General features: G+C 34.6%; 2 protein-coding genes across 2 annotated transcripts; both read right to left on the reverse strand.

The window, feature by feature from the left end:
* Positions 1-603: 603 nt before the first annotated feature.
* On the reverse strand, positions 604-3,652 carry LOC125477412 (stem-specific protein TSJT1). The gene is made up of 5 exons (XM_048584482.1): positions 3,376-3,652; positions 1,960-2,200; positions 1,730-1,850; positions 1,469-1,578; positions 604-951 (listed from the first exon to the last, which is right to left on the reverse strand). Exons 1-5 carry the CDS (start codon positions 3,576-3,578, stop codon positions 916-918), a joined length of 711 nt encoding a protein of 236 aa, XP_048440439.1. The 5' UTR covers positions 3,579-3,652; the 3' UTR covers positions 604-915.
* Positions 3,653-21,102: 17,450 nt separating this feature from the next.
* On the reverse strand, positions 21,103-22,803 carry LOC125477360 (probable aquaporin NIP7-1). The gene is made up of 5 exons (XM_048584373.1): positions 22,615-22,803; positions 22,242-22,466; positions 21,949-22,143; positions 21,527-21,588; positions 21,103-21,419 (listed from the first exon to the last, which is right to left on the reverse strand). Exons 1-5 carry the CDS (start codon positions 22,801-22,803, stop codon positions 21,188-21,190), a joined length of 903 nt encoding a protein of 300 aa, XP_048440330.1. The 3' UTR covers positions 21,103-21,187.
* Positions 22,804-24,836: the final 2,033 nt, after the last annotated feature.

The following is a 24,836-nucleotide window of genomic DNA, read 5'->3' on the forward strand; positions in this document are numbered from 1 at the left end:
TCTTGACCTTCGAAGGTGTCACGGTAGAATCTCCTAGCCACTCGGATGTCGAAACTTAAAGTCGTAATCCGTGTACAAACTTGCCGTCATCGCCTTGCCAAGACACTTGACACTTGACGCACGGCATCGTGGAATGGTAGGAAGGAAAGAATATGGTCAACAATACAAGACGACAGGGTAGGCCAATCCGGCACGGTGAATTGAAAGATAGGCTTTGATTTTGAAAGAGATGATAGAGCTTCCTAAACTGGATAAAGCTTTGAATGAAAAGGTTGCCTCCGTCGATTTTTCTGAGACGTGTGGCTGATTGTTTGTTTGAGTGTAGTCGTCTTTCCCCTTACTCTTGTATTTAGAGTGCTCCACCACAAACCCTAGTCTTCATCGTCCCCACCAAAAACTGTCTCTGTCACCAAGGACAAATTTGCCATTATCATCCTTCAGCCATACAAGTTACCAGAACCATATTAATTGCTAGGCTCCGGAGGTTGTAAGCTTTCAGGCCCACTTTTTAGCATATTTCAGTTCAAATAAATTCACGTTCAGTTTTGATGAGCCTTGCAAAGGTGCAGAAGGAGCAATTGCGTTGGTTGCTCCTCCATTCAATGGAGAGGAAGCAATTGCGATATTATTACTAAGTAAACTTCTTAATTAACTCCAAACCGCTCCTTAATACAACATTATTTTTAAATAAACAAAAGCATAGCTGTACGTTGGCAGAAGCTTAAAATACGACGAGCAGAAACTACACGAGAAAACACTCTTATCAACACTCACTCACTTCTTCTAGGTATTTACTGGCTCCTCATGTATGCCTTGCATCCAACGCCACATAAAAACTTCACTTCTTCGAGGAGGAAACGGATACAGATTTAGACTTTGAAGACGACCACGCAGCGCCCTATCAGGACAAAACTCCTACTTTGTGGCTGCAAGAACTGCTGGCCCTTCCACCTGAAAATTTCACCCCGTCAAGTTGACGAAAAATGTTTACAATCACGAATGCCTGACCCTAGTCACTGGCTTCATGAGATCTTGTAAATGATTCTCAAAATCAACAGACAATCTTCATGTTCAAACATCACTTTTTCGTTTTGCTCGAATATAATTTCCTTAAAAAGGAAGCTTGAGCATCTCAATTCCAAGAGCCTTAATCAGGAATTGTTTTACACAATCAGCTAACGCTGCAAAGACTAAGCAGATGATGTGAAACTTTCTCCAACTAAGGCTCTTTGTGTTGAGATGCTACTGCAATCCTGTTTGGATACGAAGATAGTTCTTGCATCGTATGATCTAACTCTTCAGAGAGCCTACTTATCATTAACGACATAATAATATACATCGCGCCACTAGAATGACCCCACAGAAGGAATAATCCGGCCGCAACCCAAATGCTAAATAGCATCAACTGGTGTTAATAAATCTACAGTCAGTTCTCTTACTAAAGCAAAATTAGGCACTTCATATTTACCTTAAATGTTGCACCCCAGATTTCTTCATCAGTAGCAGGCACAGCTGTGATCTTGTTTTTAGGATTCTCATAGCTTCTCAGTCCTCCAACAGACGTGGAGTAGAAACATCCTGTACAAATTAATAACACCATTGTTAACAAAGAACAGAGATTTGTTTTCAAAACTCATACATCATGTTGCAATTTGTCAAATTATTGGTGGAGCCAAAAAAATCAAGGAATTAGGTGCGCTGATGCTCCCACTAAAAAACTTTTACGCACCTTGAGGGAAAGAAGCAAGTGACTTGCCACAAGCACCCTTTAGCAGTTCTGCATCATCACCAAAGGCCACATATCCATCAGCAGTAATTCCCCATGAGAGCGGAATCTTGCCATATTGGTCCTGTCACAATTACACACCAAATCCAATTGTTAGATGTCAATCAAAGCTATTAGCTTTACCAAGGTATATTATTCTTTGCTTGGTGTGGAAGGAATCAAAGGTGACTTACAGACGCCACGAACACAGTTGAGGTGGACTTGTCAAATACTATGAAAGCAAAATTTCCACTGAGGTGGCCAACGACATGGTTTGGCGGGTAAGGAGCCCGATCACGAAGGGCCTTGTAAGCCTCGATCACCAAAATCACTTCATTTGCCGACTTGGCAAGTCCGTATTGCTGCCTCAAACTTCCCAAGTTGTCAAGTGCTCCCTCAAACAAGCAGAATATCTCATCCTTCACTGCAAATGACCTGCAATTTCCCCATTTTCCGCAGTTAGATTACATTCAATACAAGTGACCTCGGATTATGCATAATCTGAAACGCATAGCGGACTATGAATTATTATGTACAAAGTAGTCTGGCATATAATCAGGATAAATCCCAGTATTAGTATAGCACTCATCACGCGACCATGATAAGACCACCAAGTCCATGTACAACTTGCCAATATGGTCCCAACTCCCCACCTGCGGATACAACTCTTATTGTCTATGATCAATTATTTGTGACTTGATGATGAAAGACTTCACAATTATCACAATTAATAATTGAATCGTAAACAAACATGGGAAAGTCACCAACTTGATCGATCAACTAACACCTAACAAAAAATATGGATCTCCTGTATTCTTCTCTCACCGATTCCACGACGCGACAAGTATCTATTAACACAAGTAATTTACTTTCTGAATCATGTAAATATTGAATCGATGACTTCATTTAATTTATATTCGGTAGCGAGAGAGAATCTCTCCCTCTCTGCGTCATCCTCCTCCTCACCTACTTCCACTTCAATTCTTTGGAGACTTTGGGATTGATTCGGAGGAACAAATAATTTGAAAAGGTATTTTAAGGACAAAAAGTAAATAAATAAATAAAATTTTGTCTGGAAAACGAATCTGGTACGACAGTTTAAATACTTATCGCAACTAACGAAGATGAAATCATTTATCAAAAATAATATTATTGTTGTGAAATTGGGAAATTATTCAGTTCAGGATCCTGACACGTGGAAGGATCAACTGTGTGGTCGTCCATTGAAACAATCTAGTCACCAAAATCTGAACTCTGGATAACGTCCCATGGCGGTCATGCGAGACCCACACCGCACTAACCGCCAAAACTCTCTTTGCCGATCCCGAAGCTCCGAGAAAACCAGATCATCAATCAGATCAAGAAATCATCACGACTTCACAATCATGATCATCATAGAGTCTCCTCTCCAACCGTGATCAACAAATCAACCACACAGAGTATAAAATTAAAATTACAATAAATCACGAGAAAAAAAAAAAAACCTTAATTAATTAAAAAGTGAGTATTTTGGACAATTTTACTCGATTTGATTAATTACGAATCCGGCGTGGTTTCACTGATCTCAGTTCTAAGAGTAAAAGAAACGACATGCCGTGTGTTTGTCTCACCTCGGCTGCAACGGAGACTCGTTGCTGTGACTGTAGGCTAGCTGAGCGTCGTCGCCGACTTGTACGGAGACGGCGGCCCCATTGGTCTGGACGAAGCGGTTGACCAGCGACGTCGCCGTGATTTTCGGCGACGGAGTTCGGCTGCCGGCGGCTACCAGCTCGTCCGGCGGCGACACGATCGCGCTGCTGAAAACTCCCAACATGTTTTGATCTTAACTCAGAAATGAACAGAAATAAACAAAATCGACCAAAATCTAATCTTTTCTTTTAGTTATGTTGGAGTTGAGAGAGAGCTCGGAATTGGGATCGTTAGCAATGGAGGGGCAGGGTTCCTTATATAGGAAGAGCGCGAGGGTATTCCCGTCATTTGACTAGCTATGATTGTGATTAATTTTTCTGTTGTAATGGCTAAAATTCAAATTTTTCCACAAAAAGTTCGGCAGAAAATGGGATAAAATCTATTGATTATATTTCAACATGAGCAAATTTATTAATGACATTTAACTTAAAATATTAAAAAAATTTATGCTTAAAATACCACTATCTGAAAGTTTGATGTCCAAAATTAATTTCATACGGGATTGTAAAATAAAGAATCCATAATTTTACAAAAAGAAGAAAAACATTAATATTACAAATTTCTTGCCCAATATATGGTACCAATTTGTAATTTAGATTTTATTTTAGTGTTCTATGAGTTTATATTTAGAAAGACAAAAAAAATAAATAAATAAGAATAATTATACACTTATTACATTTTTATATCATATTCACCTCTTTATCCACATTTATTAAAGTAATACAAATATGTATAAAAAAATAAAACGCGTTTTGCTCATTACCTTACTTATTACTAGTGAATGAATTTAAATCTTGAAATAAGTAGTGTTATACTTATCATCTATACATACCATGTATTTAATAGAGGTAGGATCTACCAACATATGTAGATCTACTAATATATGGGGGGTCTCATCTTGATCGGAGATATGATACAATTGATGGTTCAAATAGATGGTAAGAATAACATTTTTATTTTGAAATTTGTATCTATCCACTAGATAGATCTCAAAATTTAAATTGCATGATAGTAATAAATAGGGTAAATTACATTTTACCCTCTCAGGTTTGGGATTGATTTCAATTCCTTACAACATCTTTAAAACATTTCAATTTCATACATTTACTTATTATTTTATTTCAATTTCATACATCCTTCATAAATCTATTAATTAAATTGTTAAGTGATGACGTGGTAAATATGAAATCTACATTTGTGCTGACGTGGCTACCAAATTTGTGCCATGTGACAAAAAAAAAAAAATTTATGCATTTAAAAACATAAACCTTTCCCCCCGACCCACTCCCTCTCCTTCGCCCCACCCCACCGCTACCTCCCCTGCAACCCCCTATCCCACCTTCTCCCTCTCCTCCATTCTCTTCACCTCCCTCCCTTCTTTCTCCTCAAAGACCCACCAACTCATCCATCCTCGTTCGTCTGTCACTTTCCTTCCCCCACCAACCCAGAAACCATCCTCGTTTGTCGAAGTTCGATGTTGAACAAGAACAAGAGGAGAAGACAATGCGATTGAGGAACTCATAGAAGCACCAACTGTCTTAGTCTTCTTCCTCTCTGGCTCTGCTCATCGTTTACTGAGCTTTCCCATTTGGGTAATAAAAATGCCCGAGAAATTTCGCTGATGCCCATTCAATTAGACCCCAGTGCTGATGTGACAGCCACGTCAGCTCTTAATGGATCAATAGATGAAAAATGTAACGGATATATTATATTGAAATAAAATAGTACTTGAGGTATGAAAGTGAAATTTGTTGAAGATATTGCATGAGGTTGCAATAAACTTCAAACATAAGGTGGTAAAGTGTAATTACCCTAATAAATAAAGCGGTAAACATCACCATCACTTGAAGTTAATGGACACAAACATTCTCATATTTTAATGGGGTAAGAGTAGCATTTTCATTTTTACAAGGACTTATATCTAAAGATTCCTATTTTATGAAATTTCACTCTGTTTTTGGCCTTTTCCGCATTTTCGAATGAAAAATGCATTGAAGGGCGACGAGGCATGTGGTGGGTGGGACCCATTGAGATCGATGATTCCCGAGCCTACATTGTGGGACCCCTGGACGAGGCACTCATGAGTACATGTCGAGCAACTAGGCCAATTAGTATGAATCAAGCGAGGAGGGAATCATCAGGTACTGAAGTGTCTGGGTGTTCTTAGTTTTCGAGCACATATGATTTTGTGCCACGTCGGACATCTTTTAGGTCTCTGGATTTGCTGCGAAATCACGGGAGTTGTTTCCGCTGGAAACTAACTAGGAAGGGGAGCTTTTGGTAATGTCAAAAATATGATTTTCTTCAACAATGTCTTATCTGTTTAAACCTACTCACCAGAAGAAAGGGAAGAAAAAAAAAAAAAAAAAAAAACCAATATTTCTTACCAACAAAACTAAAAACAAGATTTGTTATTTGGTAAATGTTAGAATTTGATCTCTTTCAACAACAATTTTTTTTTTTTATTGGTGTTAGAAATTCGAAGTAGGTTTAGTTACTTGCCATTTACTCAATATTGTTTTTGGTATTTCTAGTTGAGAATTGCTTAGATGACTCTTGTGGATGCAAATTTCCGTATTCTTCTTCTTGGACAAAATTACACCTACAAAACAATTAACACATTAGGTCAAGGCTAAGAGCCTCACGCGCTCATGATGAATAGGGGAGCTTTGGCTGAAGAACCTCCAATGCGTTAAAATTTTGATGGAAAAGTGTTTAGAGAATTTAAAGAATTTTGCAAGAGAATTCAACCTTGGTTTTTGGAGAAAATGGGGTGGTACTTTTAGGGCTATGGCCAGCCCTATTAGGAGAATGGGGACCAGCCATATGTGGTATTTTTGGTGTTAATTTCAATCAATTAGCTAATTAATAAATTAATTGGGTAATAAATCAATTAATTAGCTAATTAATATAATTTGAAAGGAATGATTTGGGGGTTACCTTGTGGAGAAGATTTGATGAGGATGGATGAAATAGGTTTTGAATAATTACCTATTTTGAGCACTTTTGACCTTTATTAAGTCATGATTGTTCACTGCTCGCGCGTAGGAGTTTCGGTATTCATTGAGGGTAATTTTATCTTTTTCACCCTAGAATCCGCATGTTGCCTCATATTTTTTTCGATTATTTTTTGCTCCACAACTTTTTGTCACTCTACAATTTAACGTCAAATTTTGTGTTAATATTATAAAATATTGTGCGAAAAACATGAGATGACTGAGAAAGTTATACCTTTAAGAGAGTCATTTTAGCATTTCTCTTTTCTAGTTACAAACTTACAGTTACAACATTAAATTGAATGGCCACCAATAGCACTTTTCTCTTTTTGTATTCAATTCCTATTCCTAAGTTTTGCTTTAATATGTTCGAGTCTAGTGTGAACTTTGTTAGGTTTGAGGTTTTGGTTGCAAAGATTCTTAAACAGGTTTCATCCGTTAACTACTTTTGCTCATCATTTCTATGAGGTTTTATTTTTATTTCTTTTACTTGAATGATAAATTCTAATTTTTCTATGTGATTTATATATCAATTGGACCCTCGTAATAATATTCTTTATTGGAAATGAACTTCCATGTAATCTTTCATCATCGGATTTATCTCTCTATTTCTTTCATCACTAGAGTTATTACATGCGAAAAATGAAGAGAAAGATGAAAATAGATATACACCATGTTGCATCTGAGTGAGTTTTTCCCCTTCATTGGCATGCACTTGGCAATTGACATGCGCTTCGCCCTTCAAGTTCAATGTATGCAAGTCGTCATTGTCGATTTCCACGGGGAGGAAGCTGGCCACAAATATTGGAGTATGATGTGTTCCCTTTTATGATGGGGAAAGCACAATCATACAATTTAAATCTCACATAAATTAAATTTCCTTGTCTTTTAGAAAAAAAAAAATAGCAATGAAAAACATTAGCAAAAGAGTTGGGAGTAACAATTCTCAACAACAAAATTTGTAATATTAAGGTAAGTTACATCATGAAGTCATATTCTGAAGGATTTTATTCTGATACAAGCAGTATCGCATCGAGCTTTTGATTTATGTGTCCTATCACGTGTAGAAGAAGAAAAACAATCGCTCCAGCGAATGTAGCTATGGCCCCATATGATCAAATATTGTATTAAAACAATAATCAACTCTAATTAACATACTAGTTGTTTTCAAATATTATATCAAATTATGGTTTTCCTTTTGTAAAAAGATTTCCTGAGTGGTGATCATCAACTCGGTTTATTTGTTCTACCACTTATGATCAGCTCATATATTCGGAATAAGAACTAAAAATAGACGGGTCCAAACTTCTTTTTATTTTTTATTTTTTCAGGTCGATAGACTGGTCCAAGCTTCTAAGTTCCAAAAAACCATGGGTGCCCCTGGTACAGTTTCATAATTCTGTTGGCATGCAAGTTCAATAAAATATATAATTAATCAACCAAATAAACGTACTCAATACAAAATGGTGCAAATATATATCACTCCCACATATTTTATGCTGATGGGGCATGAAATAGTGTTTAGATTATTCTTGTTAATGAGGATTATTATTCTGATGAGGTTGATTAAACTTTTGTAATCTATAATTTACTTTTCAAGTAGTGCTTCTCCTGCTCCTCTGTCTAACAAATCAAAATAATCATATTGCTAGGTTGTTTATTTAAGAATATAACTTGAGTTTTGCGCCATCTTAGAGAAAGAGGAATTTAAATATAATAATATAGATAACATAAGAAAATATAATACAAAGACTAAGGTTTTATTTTGTGTCTAGGATTAGTTTGGACCTAACTAGCTTTAATGTACGTAGAAAGAAGAAATAAGTGTGAAGTCCGAAATTGGGTCTAAGTTGAAGGTAGACGATGAATTAATAACTTATATGACTAGTTCGTCTTTTCAATTTGGACAAAGTTTAAAAGATGACATCCATTCATAATCAAGGGAATTTTTCAATTCAATGTAATCATGGACACCAAACAGGACGTAAATAATGGGATTTCATGTCAGGTAGAAATTTTCCTTTAAATGTGGCTTAGGTAGAAATTTTCGAGAATGACTACAATACTTTCATGTCAGGTTTTAGAGTGCATGTGGCTACACTGCCTTACGGTATTGAATGTCTGAAAGTGTCATTGTATGATTTATTCTTTTCAACAGTTAAGTCTTAGTATTCAAATCTTTTCGTTCATTTTTTGAAATATTCAATTCTCTTTGTAAAAAAAAATTGCATGTTTCGAGTGATGAAATGATAATAACCAAGTCACTGCTCCAGCCCCTCTCAATTCTTTTTTATTTTTAATTTAATTGGTTTCGATTGAAATGATCAAAATTATTAGACTATAAATATAGGGCAATTAGCTGAAATAATCAATTTTTGATATTTGGTTTTAGTCTTTTAGAAGTGATCATTTTCACCATATCGTCATTGTCTTATTATTGCGTGGTCGTTATGTCATAATTGTATCATTGATATATATGATTAATATATCATCATTATTAAAAACTGACAATTTCTACCATCAATTTAAAAAACTGATCATTCTAACTAATTATCTGAAAATATAACTTGGCAGTCAGCACAGAGTAGGAAGAGAAACAGAGGGTATAAAACTGTGGCCCCAAAAAATATAGAAAGAAAATACTAATAAGGTAACTCGTTAAGATTAAATGTGGATAAGTTTCAAAGACCTGTCAGTAAAGCCCATGGTTTAGCCCACAGTTTATCCCACCAAACCTGATTAATTTCCTCTACTGTATTTTTATTAGATTCTTCTGGGACGGCTATTAGACGATTAGTTGGGAAATTTTCATTTTTTATGCGCTTTTAAATACAAGGACTAATTGTTAAGAGTTGTGGATACACAAACTTGAATGGTCCTTGAGTCTACGTAAAGAGTGACGAAGGTCGCGATAGAGTGCATTGTTGCTTACCATCTTGAATTATGATGTATACTCGTTATACACCTTATCATTTGATACGTATCCTTTCATTTAATCATAGTTTTTTTTTTTTTTCAAAATTAGAAAAGAAATATTTAAGATTAAAATTAACTATGATTAGTTGAAAAAATACGTGTCAGACGATAAGATATATGATGAACATACATTATAATTAAAATAGTGAGCAAAAATATTCCCTGTCGCAATAGTGCTCCGGTCAAGAGTAGACGAGCGAAGCAACCTGCAAAAGAAGGCAATTAAAAAATCAATGAAACAACAAACTGAGAAGCTAAAATGTCAGTTTTTTTTTCATGGATTTTTCATGTGATTATTCATTTGCCAAAGAGACTTCATGTAGATATTACTTCAGTGCGGTCCATCAGGGCCGGTCCAATGTTTTAGGAGCCTGTGCAAGATTTGAATGGGTCCAACTTTTTAGGGCAAAGTGTCCGCTTTTTTGTTAATGAATCGCGGTTGGTTAAATTAGAGTAATTAAGAGCAAAGTAAATTATCGTCTTATTTCTGAACTAACAATTCAGTTTGAATTAATTTTGAATTATCTTTATAATAAATAAAAATTAATAAAAAAGACTTAAAAACTTTAAGTTTTAATAATAAGGACAAAATAAAGGATAAAGTAAATAATATCAGGATTAACTTTTTAGTATAAAAATGTGCTTTTTCATTAAAATGAACAGTACTGCGAGCTTTTCGTTAAAACACCCTAATAATAAATTAAAAATCTAATTTTTTTAAAGTCAGTCAATTAACCCATGCTATTAAATTCCGCCCAATTTGCTATTAACATATCATCATGTCAACAACATGCACCAACAAAAGTACATTATGTGGAAATTAATGAAAGAAATTAAACAATATATAATTAAAAAGAAGAACAAAAAAATCTACCTCATTATTCATCCCCTAAAAGGCACCAGGATAATTTGAACCCCCACGCATGCCAAATATGAGAGACGAGACCCTTAATAACACAACTGGAAAACAAAAACAAAATTAACAAAGATGAAGGCGTGGGGAATTCGAACCCACTCAAAACTGAAAGAAAAAAACAACGCTTGATAGCTCTGCTAAACACAACTTTGTTCAATATTCCCACGCTTCATCTAGATGTACTTCTTCCACAAAAGGTTATTAAAAATGCGACTCGGCCTGTGCAGTTGCACACCTCGCACACTCTTGGGTCGGCTCTGCAGTCTTTTGATCTATATAAGTTTGATAGGAAGGTGACAAGACTAATTTAACGAAAGAATAAATTTAATTTAACAAAACAATAAATTAAACTAATATAGTTTTCAAGAATTTTTATCAATAATAGCCAAAATTTAACACCTAATTTCATAAAATGTCATATTTTATAAAATCTTTCAAATATGACATAAAACTTACTTAAATAGACCTAAATACCTTCAAAATTAAAACCAAATAAAAATTAGTGGCAAAACACTCACCCCACAACTATATATACGAGCATTGCTGAACTTCCCACTCATTTTCATGTTTAAAAATTTAAAACTTTTTGCACATGGATTAATATTTTTAGCCCCATTGTTGAGAGCAGCATTTTCGCACACCCTCACTCCAGTTTAGTTTTGATTGGTTTGTGAGATCCGGTACAATTTTGAACTTGCTAATAGGGGTTATAGATTAATTAGATTTGCGGGGAAGAGAAGCACCAATTTAATTGGAATGATCCTTTTGTGAAAACTGTTATGGTTTTAAATCACTGTCATCCAACAAATTTAAGTAAAATTCATAAGCATAGTCGGATTGAAATTTGGTTTAAATGAGTTAGAATCCTCAACTAATACCATGTCTGCTAAAATGATTGTACAAATAATATTTTGTTGTGACGATATTGTATCAACCGTAACGATTGAGTTTTAGACATGAGCAATAAATTTTTAAGTTGGTACTCAATTAGTCGACAATTGGACAATACCTGCAATTGCTCCACAACGTTTACCAACTGTCCTTGTGGTTTTGCACTTTGAACAACGATGTAGAAGAAATCTATTCAAGTGCTTTGGCTTTTCTGTGTAAATGAGCTTTGGGATTTTGAGGGTATTTAGGTCTATCCACATGAGTTTTTTGCTATATTTGAATTTTTTTTTTATAAAATGTGACATTTATGAAATAAGGTGTCATATTTTGGTTATTATTGATAATATTCAGTTTTCAACATGTCTTCATCGGCTCATGCTTAAAAAGAGTAAGGAGTTGTTTCTTTAAGTTCTCGGAAAGGTTTAAAAACAAGAAACTTTAATGAAAAACTTCTGATACTGTTCATTTTAATGAAAAACTATATTTTTACACTAAATAGTCAATCATGATACTATTCACTTTATCCTTTATTTTGTCTTTATCATTAAAACTCAAAGTTTTCTAACCCTTTTCATTAGCTTTTCTTAAAAAAAAAAAAAAAAAAAAAAGGAAGTGCTCTTTTTTATTTTTTATTTTTTATTTTTAAATGTTTTCTCTTACGTACGTACATGGAACGCTTGTGCATAAGGCTCGATGTATGATCATGCAAAATTGTATATTTATTCATATACAAGTGGTATTCTACACCAAGGGTATGTTTACTTACATGAAATAGATTTTGAAATTATTTTAATTTTTTAGTCCATGCGTTTTCTAAATTATAAGTATGAGAATAATTTAATTTCGAAATCTGTAATAAAAAACCCAGAAAATAAAAATTCAAAACAACTATGGGGGCTGTTCGATCCAAATTCCTTTTCTTTAATTCTTCCTCTATTTTTGAGTTCTTATTTTCCCTCATTCTATCATTACTGTTAACTGTTAAGTAAACATGCCCTAAATCTAAACTACATGAAAAAAGATTAAAACTCGAACGTAAATAAAGGAGCGCATTGCTCTAGCTAACTTGACTTCTCTTTAACAATCTAATATCTTCATTTTCTTTAAACTATACCAAATGAGCTTCCTTGTAGATAGAGTTGTGTTGACACAAAAGAAGACATCCAAATCACTCTATTACTTTGTAAATTTCCTTGGATAGGGTTACTGTGAATCCAATTAAAGCACAGCAACGACAGTTAAAAGACTATCTGTTATCTTTCACCTTCACCTTCCTCATCCTCTTCATTTTATTTTCCTTTCTGAAACATAAAATTGTTGTTTATTTCGTTTACGTGATTGCAACGGTGGACCAAATTTGAACGGTGACGTGACAGTCAGCAGTGTAAATATCCATGCATTGAAAATTGTCTGCAGATAAAATTGAACCTTTTGTTCGTCGCAATGACAAGAACAGCAAGCATGTAGGCCTTATTACTTTTCCACCCAAAGATAAGCCTACAATATTATCACATCCAATCAGAATTGGAGTTGGGGGATAAGCTGTGGGAGCCTTTGCCAGGAGTAGGACCAGTTTTGTGTTAATTTCAATCATAAGTCTTTGGATATTAATATAGGCAGTTCCTATTTCGGGGGGAAAAAACAGTGGCCACCTTCCCCATTGTAATTTTCTCAACTACATATCTGATACCTTTATTTCCCACTCATCCAATTCTAATTACTTTGCTACACTACAACAGATATCAATGAGCCTCTCGTTATTTTTATAGGAAAACAAATGAAAAAGGCTCGAAAACTTTAAGTTTTAATGATAAGGACAAAATAAAGGATAAAGTGAATAGTACCATGATTGACTTTTTAGTGTAAAAATGTGGTTTTTCGTTAAAGTGAACAATACCGTGAGCTTTTCATTAAAACTCCCTTTTTTTATTTATTTATGTTTTGATAAAGATGATATTATGTCACTTAGTACTATGGTTTACTGGTATTTTTCTTCATTTGTAAGTGAGAAATTTTAGGTTTGATCCTCGCCAAAGGTAAATTTGAACCCCATTATTTCTAATCTATGGTGAGGCTTACCCCAATCTCCTACCTCTTAGGCCAACTCCAACCCAAGTGCTAAAACTTATTTTTCCCCTTCTTTCAAACCCCCCCCCCCCCCAAGTGCTAAAACTTATTTTTCCCCTTCTATTCACCCCCCCCCCCCCCAAAAAAAAATCCATTCCAACCCAAGTGAAAAATTGGACCTAAAACAAAGTCAAATACAGACCCAAGTTTAGCCCAAAAATTGGTGTGGGCCCCATCAGTGTGACTGAAATCGGGCGCTTGAGCGCCAAATGTCCACAACCCACACGAGTGACATGCGCAGCTTCAGATAGCTTCAGACCAGCATAGCCCCACCCATGTGGGCATGTCGGCCACATACGCCAGCCGAGCTAATAGCTGCAATCAACAGGTTGTTGGTTGATCCAACGGCCTACATTCAAATTTTTTTTTTGTTTTATATTTATATATTTATTCAATCAAACGACTGAGATGAATATAATCAAATCTAATGGTAAAAAAAATATTTAACGGCCCAAATTTAAATTCAACGGTTAAAATAATTAAAAGAATTTATTTAACTCAAAATTCACCCAAAAACTCTATAAATACCTATGTATTTGTTCAAACATCCACACAAAACTCACTTTTCTCCTACAGTTCTTCCAATTTTTCTTTCTACCACTTCTTCCCATTTCCAAATTTTTCAAGATGGTAAAAGAGCATATTAGAGATTGTAATTGGACCTTTGAGGAAGATATTACTTTATGTTTGGCATGAGTTTCTATTAGCGAAGATGGTGCCGTTGTCACAAATCAAAATAAAAAGATTTTGTGGTATAAAATCGTTGATAAGTTCCAGGAAACTCCAACGCCGGCCGAAGGGAAGGTGGTGGTGTTTATGATCGATGGAAGGTTATCAACAAAACGTGTACTTTATGGAGGGGAAGCTTGAAGAGAGCCGTGGTTGACATGGCTACTGGAAGATAGAAATTTTGAGTTTCTTTGTTGATATTTTATTTGTCATGTACATAATATTATTATGCAACTAATTGTTTTTATGTATTTCTTGCATAGGGTGACAAAGTAATGGCAACTTACAAGACAATAACTACACCTAAAAACCAAGCTTTTAAGTTGCATCATGCTTGGAATGTCCTCAAGGATTGTCCGAGGTAGGGAACTGATGCGGACCAACAATAGGGAAGATTGTTTCATAGTGAAGCCGCACAGATAAGTGATGTCAATGAAGATGTTGATGAAATGACCCCAGCTTGTTCTTTTGCAAGGCCCCCGGAAAGAGATAAGCAAAAGAAAGCAAAGAGAAAATGGAAGTTCTAAAATCCGATTAGTGCACAAAGTGCTACCGGATTTGCAAGATTAACCAAAAGTCATAGCTCTCGGGAGGAAGAAGCGGCCCGAATGCGTTTTGCCATTATGCACGAAAGGGATAGGGAACAAGAAAGGTTCGAATGTAATTTCATGATGGTGGACCTTAGCAAATACACTCTAGAGAGGAAGAAGTTCTTACGTGATAAGCAAAAAGAAATTTTGTGAAGGCATGTCAAAATGAGTAAATTTCAAGATGATGATTCATCACAAGGCTATATCCCAAGTCCACCACCAACTCAAGATGGTGGATATCATTATTAAGTTTATGTAGTTTATGAATTATCGATTGTATTAAGTTTATGTGGTTTATTAATTATAATTATTATATGACTTATTAATTATAATTGTCATTTATATAGATGTCTTCAATAATTATTGTACTTTTTGTTGCACACTTTGATGCACAATAGATGCCTTCAATAATTCAAACGGTCTTCAATAATTTTGATAATGTACTAGACAAAAGACTTGTCACAAGAAGACAATTCAATTTATTATTAGAAAATACCAACATAGTACACTTAAAATTATTACATAAAATAACAACATAGCACACTTAAATTTAACATAAGAACACATTAGTACACTTAAGATTATCTTTCATCATCCGGTCATGACACTCTTCTCTATCACGCTGCACAAATGAACACCCTATGACAAAACTACGATAGCTAGATTCGGCATGATGCTCAAATTGCATAAGTGAGTTTGCAAATTCGGCTTCTTCGTTGTTCATTTCTGCATCCGCAGTTGCAAGGCTTGCTTGGTATTGTGTCATCTGTATTGCCAAACTACGCAGTCTTCTATCACCCATTGATGAGATATTGATGATTTTGAGAAACACTTTGAAAGTTGGAAGATTGGTAAATATGTTGTGTGATGGTTAGATATTCAACCTATGCTTATATAGAGGATGATTTTGCGTTTCATGTGTTTTGTATGGATTTGGTATGCGTTTCCTGTGTGTTATGTGTTTCACATGTTTGGTGTGTTATACATCTCTATCATGTCTTTTGTATGTGCTTCATATGTGTTTTGTATGTCTTGTGTGTTTCATGTATTTTGTGTTTATACATCTCTATCATGATTTTCATATTCTTCCATAGTGTTTTATGAATTTCATATATCGATTTAGTGATTTTCAATATTTATCGGAATTTAAATATTTTTAGATTAAAATGTTCATAAAATTAATTTAGGATAGTCTACATAATTTATTTTTTAAAAGTTAATTTAAAAAAAGCCTAAATTCATTCTTTAATATTTTGGGGTTAAAATTTTATACCAGAAGTGTCATATCCCAGCCCGGGCCCTCACCACATCCCGGACTCGACTCCACCATAGCACGATATTGTTCGCATTGGGCCCTGACCACGCCCTCACGGTTTTGTTTCTGGGAATTCACACGAGAATTTCCCAGCGGGTCACCCATCCTGGGAATGCTCTCGCCCCCAACTCACTTAACTTCGGAGTTCTGATGGAACCCGAAGCCAGTGAATTCACAAAAAGCCTCGTGCTAGGTAGAGATGAAAATATACATATAAGGCTTATAGGATCCACTCTCCTGGGCGATGTGGGATGTTACAAGAATGGTTGGAGCATAAAACCTGTTTCTGGGTTAAAACCTAAATTTTCTTGGCTAAAAATTTTAGGTTTTAGACTAAGGGTTGGAGATGGTCTTAGTTTAGATAATATTGTTTGTTCAGAAAATAATGCATATGTTTAAATATTCTAGTAGATAGAGTATTAGGTTTCCGTCCATGTGTCCTGAATTTGAAATTCTCCTGTCCTTATGTAATTGTCATAGTTTCGAACCGTACTCCTCTCCTTAATAATAATGATATTTTGAGAAAAAAATGCTACTAATGGTGTTACTGAAAAACTCTAACACATCCTCACTACCAAAATTTTTAATTTTCTCATTTTATTTACTCATCCGTATTTGTCTAAAATTATATTTAGAAAGTAAGTCTATCCCTTTTCCAACAATGAATAATGCATGATTTATTGATATCTATAGGTTATTCTTGATTGAACCAATCGAACTTTTAATTAAACGTCCCAAATTGTAATATCATTTTTCTCAACCAAGAAATCAAAGAAACACCAAAATTTGATTTTCTAATTCTCCATGATAAAGTGAAAGAATGTGAGTGCAATTATTGGTGTTGGTGGGACTAGTTTAGTCCCTAGTGGAATGTATATAAGGCCATAACTTTCCATGATATACGACTTGTTGAGTCCGAAGATCCTTTTACACCAAAGATAAAGGACCGAGCTTTTGCTCAACCACTACTACCGTTGATTAGGACTCGCGCATAGACCTTATTTTCTTTTCTATCCAAATATGCATGTATGTGTGTGTATACATAGAAAGTCTTTAAGGGAAGAAATTCTTATTATTATTATTTATAAAAATAAAGATTAGTTATGGGGTCTATACAACATTAAACTTTAATGATCCGAACAATCTATTTTTCAAGTTACACCTCATAGATCATTCTTGCAAAATATTAGCAAAATCGGAAATATTTAAGACATCTAATTGAGTTAAAAAAAAATTAACGAATACTTTGTTATATAATAAACAATGAAATTTTATCTTAATAATTAAATAGGCAAATGATTTCGAATTGAATTAAATTTTTGCAAAGATGATCCATGAATTGAGACTTACAAAATAGATGGTTCAGATCGTTGAAGTTCGACGTAGAGTAAACTCTACATGTAATCCCCATTTTTTGAAAAAAAATGAGAATCTCTTTTCATAAAGGGCGTGTGTGTGTGTGTATTTTTTTCTTCATAATATCATAAACGTTATTTTCCTCCTCCATTGACCTTGTGGTACCTTCCAAATTCCTAACAGACTTTGGTTGTGTGCAAGATACCTCCAGCCTTGTTGGCCTGTCGGTTTTGGATATGTGACCCATAGTATGAACTAGTGCTTGGGGGACCAACTTGAAGCGTCAATGTACCACATATTCATATGGAGTATTTGATCAAATTGTTTGAGAGAGTACCAAAGAGGATTGGTTGAGTTGATAAAGATCGTTTGCTTCGTAAGATCAAGGTCTAGGTTCGAGTCTCGCTGCTGACAATTCCTTTTGATGGGCTATTTGTAAAAACAAAAAAAGGGCTAAAACTCCCTCTATAAATCCTTAAAGAGACTTGTGGTATGTCCTAACCCTGAAAGAAGTAGCTTCCTCTCCCTCTAAAATTTTAATCACCAAAAAATTATTTTGAGACAACGAAAGTTATGGCAACATCTAATTTTATCCATTCTCATATATAATGCATCTATTTGAATGATGCTAATATCACATTGGGAAATTAAAACATGAGCTCTTTATTTCCTTACACTATGTTTGGATGAGAGAAATAAATTTGGAATTTTGATAAGAGACATAATTTATAAATTGACATGCACCAATTCCCTTATTTGGATTCATAAACATGAAAATTAGAATTTCAACGAGGAAAGAAAACTTGAAATTTGGAATCTCCAAGTCTCAAGTTAAAATTCTATGTAAATATGTGCCATTTCCAAATTTCTATGTTACACCACGTTTAGATGACGAAATTTAAGATTACGATGAAATTATAAAATGATGGAAATTGAATTGATGAGATTTTATTTTCTAGAATTTGTGAATTTTCTTGTTTGGTTAACCTAAAAGAACAATGAAATTGAATACGAAATTTGTTATTTTTAAGCTCTAAATCATAGAAATTGAGAAATGACACCTACTTACATGGAATTTAAACTTTGGAATTGGAGGTCCCAAATTCCAAGGTTTTTTTTCTATGCAGAAATTCTAAATTCCTATGTTTATGAATCCAAACAAGGAAATTGATGCATGTCAATTTACAAATTCTAACTTTTATTCAAATTTCAAGTTTATTTCTCTCATCCAAACATAATGTAAGTGAGAGTTTAAAACTAAAAAAATTCTGTATTCAAATTCCATTGTTTTTTTTTTTTGTTAATCAAACTAAAAAATTTACAAATTCAAGAAATATTCCGTCATTTCTATTTCCATCTTTTAAATTTCTTAATAATTTGAAATTTCCTCCTTACAGTTCAAGAGTCCTAGGGAAAAAATTCTATGGGCTCCTTCCTATCAATTATTAAACATAATATAAAGTTAATGAATACAATTAGGTGAATTAAGGCCGGTTTTATTGAAGAAAACTTTGGGTAAGCTACGGTGTGTCCCATGCGGCAACTCACTCAACTTTATTTGTGAGTGTGGTGTCGCATGAAAATTTTCTTTACAAGGCAACTTCTACCTACAAGTTCTTATGATATTTTGTCCATTCGCATGGATAATTAGCATGACAATTGAACTCTACCATAAAGATGAAAAGAAGCTGCTTTAAACAGTAAACCACCCCATTTCTCCATAAAAAATAAAAGAACAAGACAGGATACAGACATCGACGGAAAACCGTTCTTAATCAAACGAATAATCACAGTAATAATTAATTAACAATTAATGGCAGTAGCATCACGACTTCGGTTGTTTTATTCGTATTGGTAGCAAAAGGCAATAAAAACAAGCGATAAAAGGTTAAATATCTGACTAGGACAGAGGAAACAAGGGTTTAAATATTCATTCCAAGGTGTAAGGAACATGAAAGTGTTTATCTTTGGCAATTGGAGCTTAATGGCCGTCTGGATGTTATGCCGTTTGTTTGATGAGGAATTCTATGAACTCAAGTTTAAACTACATAGGTGGAAGATCAGTTTTATTAATTACGATTAATAAAGTATGAGGAAGTGTGGTTGAGAGAGATTTTGACTGATGCGAAGTTTATGGTTTTCTCCACGTCAAGCTTTGCATTATTTAAAGTTTGGCAGAAAGGTGACCGAACCGAAGTGTTTAAGAATCAAGCTCGGCTCTAGCTAGATCAAGCTGAGCTCAAAGCAACCCGATTATATATGTATTGAGAGTTCAATTATTAAATTTTGGAGGTTTAGAAAAGAGAAAAACATACGTGCATGATGTGACTTACATGCGTTGATATAGAAATGTGTTGATAATACGTTCGGCTTATTTTATTAAGATAATGTTATGTCAATATTTCCATAACATTAATAATATATATACTAATAAAATAATAGAAATAAGAGTCATTGACCAAAATATATAATTTCTAGAAGAGAATGGTAGGAATTCCACTAACACGGCAACTCAAATAATTGTATGCAAGATTAAGGGTCTATATTATTTCCTTAATCTTCTCAATTAAGAATCAGATAGAACCCATCATAAGAATATTGAATTTGTAAGAATATTCATGTAGATGTTGTTCTTCAGAGAGGTGGTGATCAAGTGAGAATTGTGATGTATAAAAATGAGTTGTCAATAATTTGGGAATCAAGGCACTTTGTGAGCATATAATACAATTGAAAGCTAAGGTGTTAGGATAAATTTCTTAACAAGCTTAGGCTTTTACCTTAAAAATGGATGTGTTACAAAGAAATGAGTATAAGTGACTAGTTTTGGTAGATTCGGATAAATTTAAGGAGATAAAAAATTTTAGGAGCCAGATGGTTGGCGAAAGGTGGATTCTTTTGCAGAAGTTGTGGGAGAGAAATGGTGGTGAAGTTGCTTTGTTTGAAGATGCTTTGTTCATGGGTTAGATTTAGAATGTCACCCGGTGAGTTGGGCATTTTTACTGGCCCAAAGATAGTTTAGCCCAAATGATCATCTCTGGAGCGGAGTTTGGTTGCTTCCGGTAGTATCCCTTACTCATCACAAAAAATGTTCGTATTATTTGTAGTAACATCTTTTTTAAGTATTGGTTTTATAAAAAAAACGTTCTCTTGCTTTTGTTTTGTTAATTTTTCATACGAGACTTTTTACATTTTTCAACAACTGTAGCTCTTTCATGTTAAACATATGAGTAAACCACTTGAAGTTCAAAGCCAAGAAACTCCAAGAGTTTTAAAACTTTGACAAATTGCTTGTTATGCTTTAAAATTTAATGAGATTTTGACCATCTTAAGAAGGCAGCCTCTGTGTGTTCACAATTTACCTAATCTAACTCCTTTCCATTCTTGAATGAAAAACTTGTCGATTGATTTGTTTTAATCTTGGTTCACTTCACATGTTACAAATTTCCTTTTCAATTGGACCACTGCATCAATGAAATACCAATAGTTTATAAGTAAACTGGAGTTGGTTCAAGCTCAGTGCCCACAAAAAAAACATGTAGGGAGCTCAAAAACTGGTTACATTGATACCAAATTTCAGTTTTATTGCTGGACCAGCAAGTGACACCTGCTCCTTTTACCAATTCAAAGAAAGTCGGTAAGAAATTGGCACCAATTATTCTAGCATAAGATGAGTTTTTTATTTTATTTTTCTCGTATTACTAGTGCTTCTGTAATGCGGTTACAGCTGATGTGTTATCTGGAATAATGTCACATAACTACATGATCAGCTTCATATAATTTGATTATTGTTGCAACTGAGTTAACAATTTTTCCCATTCAATATCATTTGTGCACTATTTAGGTTGCTCCATAGGCCAAGGGTTGCCCGAGCAGATGTATATTTGGAGAGGAAGTGTTGCTGGGACTGCAGGGTGGCGGGCATCGAAGATGAAGAATTTGATATAGGAGAGCACCTGAAACAGCTCCAACAGTTGGTCCACAAATATATATCCATATGTCTTTGAAATTCCATGAAATAATTGCAGGTCCCAGTGACCTTGCTGGGTTCATTGACCCTCCTGAAATAGGCCTGCAATGCATACATACCACAACAAGATTTATTTGAGATTAAATCAAAAAATTAAATGACTTTATGCAATTGCAGCATTTATAGCTTTTGTAATTGTATAGACCTACCCTGTGATTAGTACAGCTAATCCGATGGCAATGCCAACCACAAATCCAGACAAATGGCCAACCTGAAGAAAAGTTTCGAGTAGTGAACGCAAGAACCACTTGTTAAAGATTCTTGTAAGTAGGCACAACATTATAAATATGAAAATAATTTGAGAATGAGGATTGAATGTTTCGAACTCAGGACTCTAACATGGTATCATAGTCCTGAGTTCGAAACCCTACCTTAAGCTTCCAATCCTCATACCTTCGGTACCATGTTAATTAGATAAAGATTTAAACCTCCGCAACTTCTTCTTGTTTCTCTCTTTTGTCAATTATCCCAAAAATTTAATCTATTAGAGAATGAGGGAAACAATGTATACCAAGCTAACAATTCCGGCTATAAGCTATGGAAGAAAAAGGACGGAATTTTTTTTCCTTACAGCTTGAGCTTGATGTGTCAATGAGGCAGCTAGGAACATAATCATGAAAGTTGCAATGAGCTCAACCCAGAAGGCAGAAGCACAGCTTTGCAGTGGTCTGGTGGTCATGAGATCTGGTTTTATGCCATAGATATGCCTTCCAATATATGTTGCCAGAACAGAACCCAGTGTTTGTGCCAATGTGTAAAGAGGAACCTTGAAATTACATGAAAACAACATTAATTTAGTGCTTAAAAACCCTAAAAAATGATTGAGTTAAGGGTTGATTAGGTTTGGAATGGTTAAGTACGTACCCTGGACCATGGAAAATGACCAAAGGTGGCAAAGGCCAATGTGACAGCAGGGTTGACATGAGCACCGGAGATAGACCCTATGGAGAAAATAACAACTACTACTGTTAAACCTGCTGTGGCTGCGTACTCCAAAAGACCTACTTCACCTTTCATCAGCTGTGTGCTTGCTATGATCCCACATACACAGAACATCAAGATAAAAGTCCCCACCATCTCAGCCAAAACCTGCTTGCTTTAACATATTGTAGACCAATGAAATTACACTCAATAGTAAGGGGTCTAAAAATAAGCATGCAACCATTGTCCTGAAATTACATCACAAAGTTCATGTTTAACTCTTTAGAGAATTTCAAAAGGCTCGACCTTTTCTTACCGCGCGTACAAGATTTGGATTCATCTGGAGTGGAAAACACAAGAACGTTGAATTTCTCAAGACATTTCCCCCATTTGACATTGCATTAGACCCCATTTCTTGGTCATCTTTGGAATGGCCACTGGTTGATGTGCAGTTTGAAGTTTGAGAAGAGGAAACACAAATTTCATTTGTAGAAGAGCCATTCATGATCAAGTTTTCATGCACAAAGTTATTTGCAGATGAAAATGTTTCAGACTGAGTCCTTATCAGCCTTGTAAAGCTGGAGGTGCAAAGAACATGTACTATAGAAAGCTGTATTTCTTGCATGCGACTTGGAGTCAATTGGCCAAACAAGTCGAGTTAGGTTGGTTTGTTGCTCACACAGTTTTGGCTCTTCAATAAAAGGATAATGCTAGGAAACTAAATTTGTAGACAAAATTTTCAAAACTAAAGGACATAGAAGTTGTTGATTGGCTTATTACTTAAATATTGATAAACGTTCTTATTCCTATTGATGACGCATTAGTTTGTAAATTGAGTAATGCTAGGGAAACTAAATTTATAGACAAAATTTGCAAACTGAATGAGGTATCACCAATAGAAAATTAGCACGTTTATTAACACTTAAGTAATAATCTAATCACTAACTTCCATGTCATTTAGTTTACAAAATTTTGTCTACAAATTTAGTCTCTCTAGCATTACTCTTGTAAATTTTGTTTGCAAATTTAGTCACCTTAATATTACCCAAAATAAAAAAAAATAAAAAAAAAAAGGAAAACTAATAAAAATGGCTTGAAAACTTTAAGTTTTAATGATAAGGACAAAATAAATGGTAAAATGAATAGTATTATGATTGACTTTTTAGTGTAAAAATGTGGTTTTTCGTTAAAATAAACAGTACCGAGAGCTTTTCGTTAAAGTCCCAAAAAATAAAAAGGGCTTTGAATGATGGTTTGGTTAGAGAAATTTGGGTCTCCCACGCAAGTCTTGTGTTGCTCTTAAAAGGAGGATAGTTTGTGCTTCTTACCAATCTCACCTCTAGAAGGTGAACCATTTTGTACTCAGAATCTACAACTTTGGTTGCTCTCTCTACTATTTTTTCCATTATAACTATGAAAATTTTCCCAAAAGAAAATCTTAAAATCCACCTTTCCACAATCCACATTTTGTTGAATAGGAAACACCTTGGTGCTTGGTCACTCTTAAAGTAGACAAGAAGTTTGTTGAGACGTAACCGTAAAATGGTAATTCTTGGGCTTGGCCTTATTCGGTTTATTCCTTTAGCTAAGAAATACTTTCGGGTCATAAAAATGCTCTTGAAAAGCAACTAAAACATTTTCTGAAGAAGTACATAAAAGGCTTATTTTTTTAAGTAAAAGATCAAATGCGTTTCTAACTTTCTAGTAAAAGCGCTTTGGAAAGATAAAATTCTCTTGTTAATCTCTCAGTCTCTCTTCTCCAATATATTTTCTTCTTTTTCTTGAAATTGAATTTGAAGATCAAAAGAGGTGTCCACTTGTATATGTGGTCCAACTATCGGCTCCAAAAAGATTTAGTTGGTTCTGGTCCCAATATTCTCTAGGAAAATTTTGATAAAAATCTAATTTGAAACTCACCATGCAGATTCTCTCAGCTTCTAGGATTGAGGTAGCTGAAGCATTAGCAGTAATGGAAGGATGTTGCCTTGCATCACAGATTGGTCTTGAGAGGATTGTAGTAGAGTCTGATTCAATGGAAACAATCATATGTCTCAACAACTCTCTTATCTCTGGCAGATGGGAAGCATACCCTATCCGTCAAAAAGTTCTTCAACCAGGGCAAGCTTTCCAGTTCTGTTGCTGGTCATGGATCCCCAGATCAACAAATAGGGCTGCTGATTGCATCCTTCAAAAATACGAGGATGTGCGTTTCTACAAGGGTTGATTGACTCCCATCTTCGTTGGTCCATATTTTGAACAGGGATGGTCTCCCTTGTCCACCTTGAATGTATTGTAGTGGGGTGCTCGAAGGAGACATTACTTTTTGCTTAGTAGTGCCATGGCCTTCCTATCTTTCCAGCACTCTTTTTCTTTTTTGAAGTTTGAGTTTTCTCTGTTAGTCCCTTATTTGGGCTTTCCTTGTACTTTGATGGCTTTTGCCATGAATATGTAATGTCCAGTTTACCAAAAAAAAAGAATATATATAATAATAATAATAATAATAATTTATAGTAGATTAGTAGGGCATCGAGGCTCTTA

Source organism: the organism of the source record quoted next, unplaced genomic scaffold, assembly GCF_019419815.1.
Source record: "Pyrus x bretschneideri cultivar Hongxiangsu unplaced genomic scaffold, Pyrus_bretschneideri_v1 Contig21, whole genome shotgun sequence".
In the NCBI taxonomy this organism is placed as follows: domain Eukaryota; kingdom Viridiplantae; phylum Streptophyta; class Magnoliopsida; order Rosales; family Rosaceae; genus Pyrus; species Pyrus x bretschneideri.

Bases quoted from the DNA above. Each gene is read 5' to 3' on its own strand.
- LOC125477412 (XM_048584482.1), bottom strand. From the start codon at position 3,578: ATGTTGGGAGTTTTCAGCAGCGCGATCGTGTCGCCGCCGGACGAGCTG. The intron at 1,851-1,959 runs GTAAGTCACCTT...TAATTGTGACAG, and splicing joins CAACTGTGTTCGTGGCGTCT to GACCAATATGGCAAGATTCC. The intron at 952-1,468 runs GTAAATATGAAG...TGAAATTTTCAG, and splicing joins TCTGGGGTGCAACATTTAAG to GTGGAAGGGCCAGCAGTTCT.
- LOC125477360 (XM_048584373.1), bottom strand. From the start codon at position 22,803: ATGAATGGCTCTTCTACAAATGAAATTTGTGTTTCCTCTTCTCAAACT. The intron at 22,467-22,614 runs GTAAGAAAAGGT...TAAAGCAAGCAG, and splicing joins ATCCAAATCTTGTACGCGCG to GTTTTGGCTGAGATGGTGGG. The intron at 21,589-21,948 runs GTAAGGAAAAAA...ACTTTTCTTCAG, and splicing joins TGACACATCAAGCTCAAGCT to GTTGGCCATTTGTCTGGATT.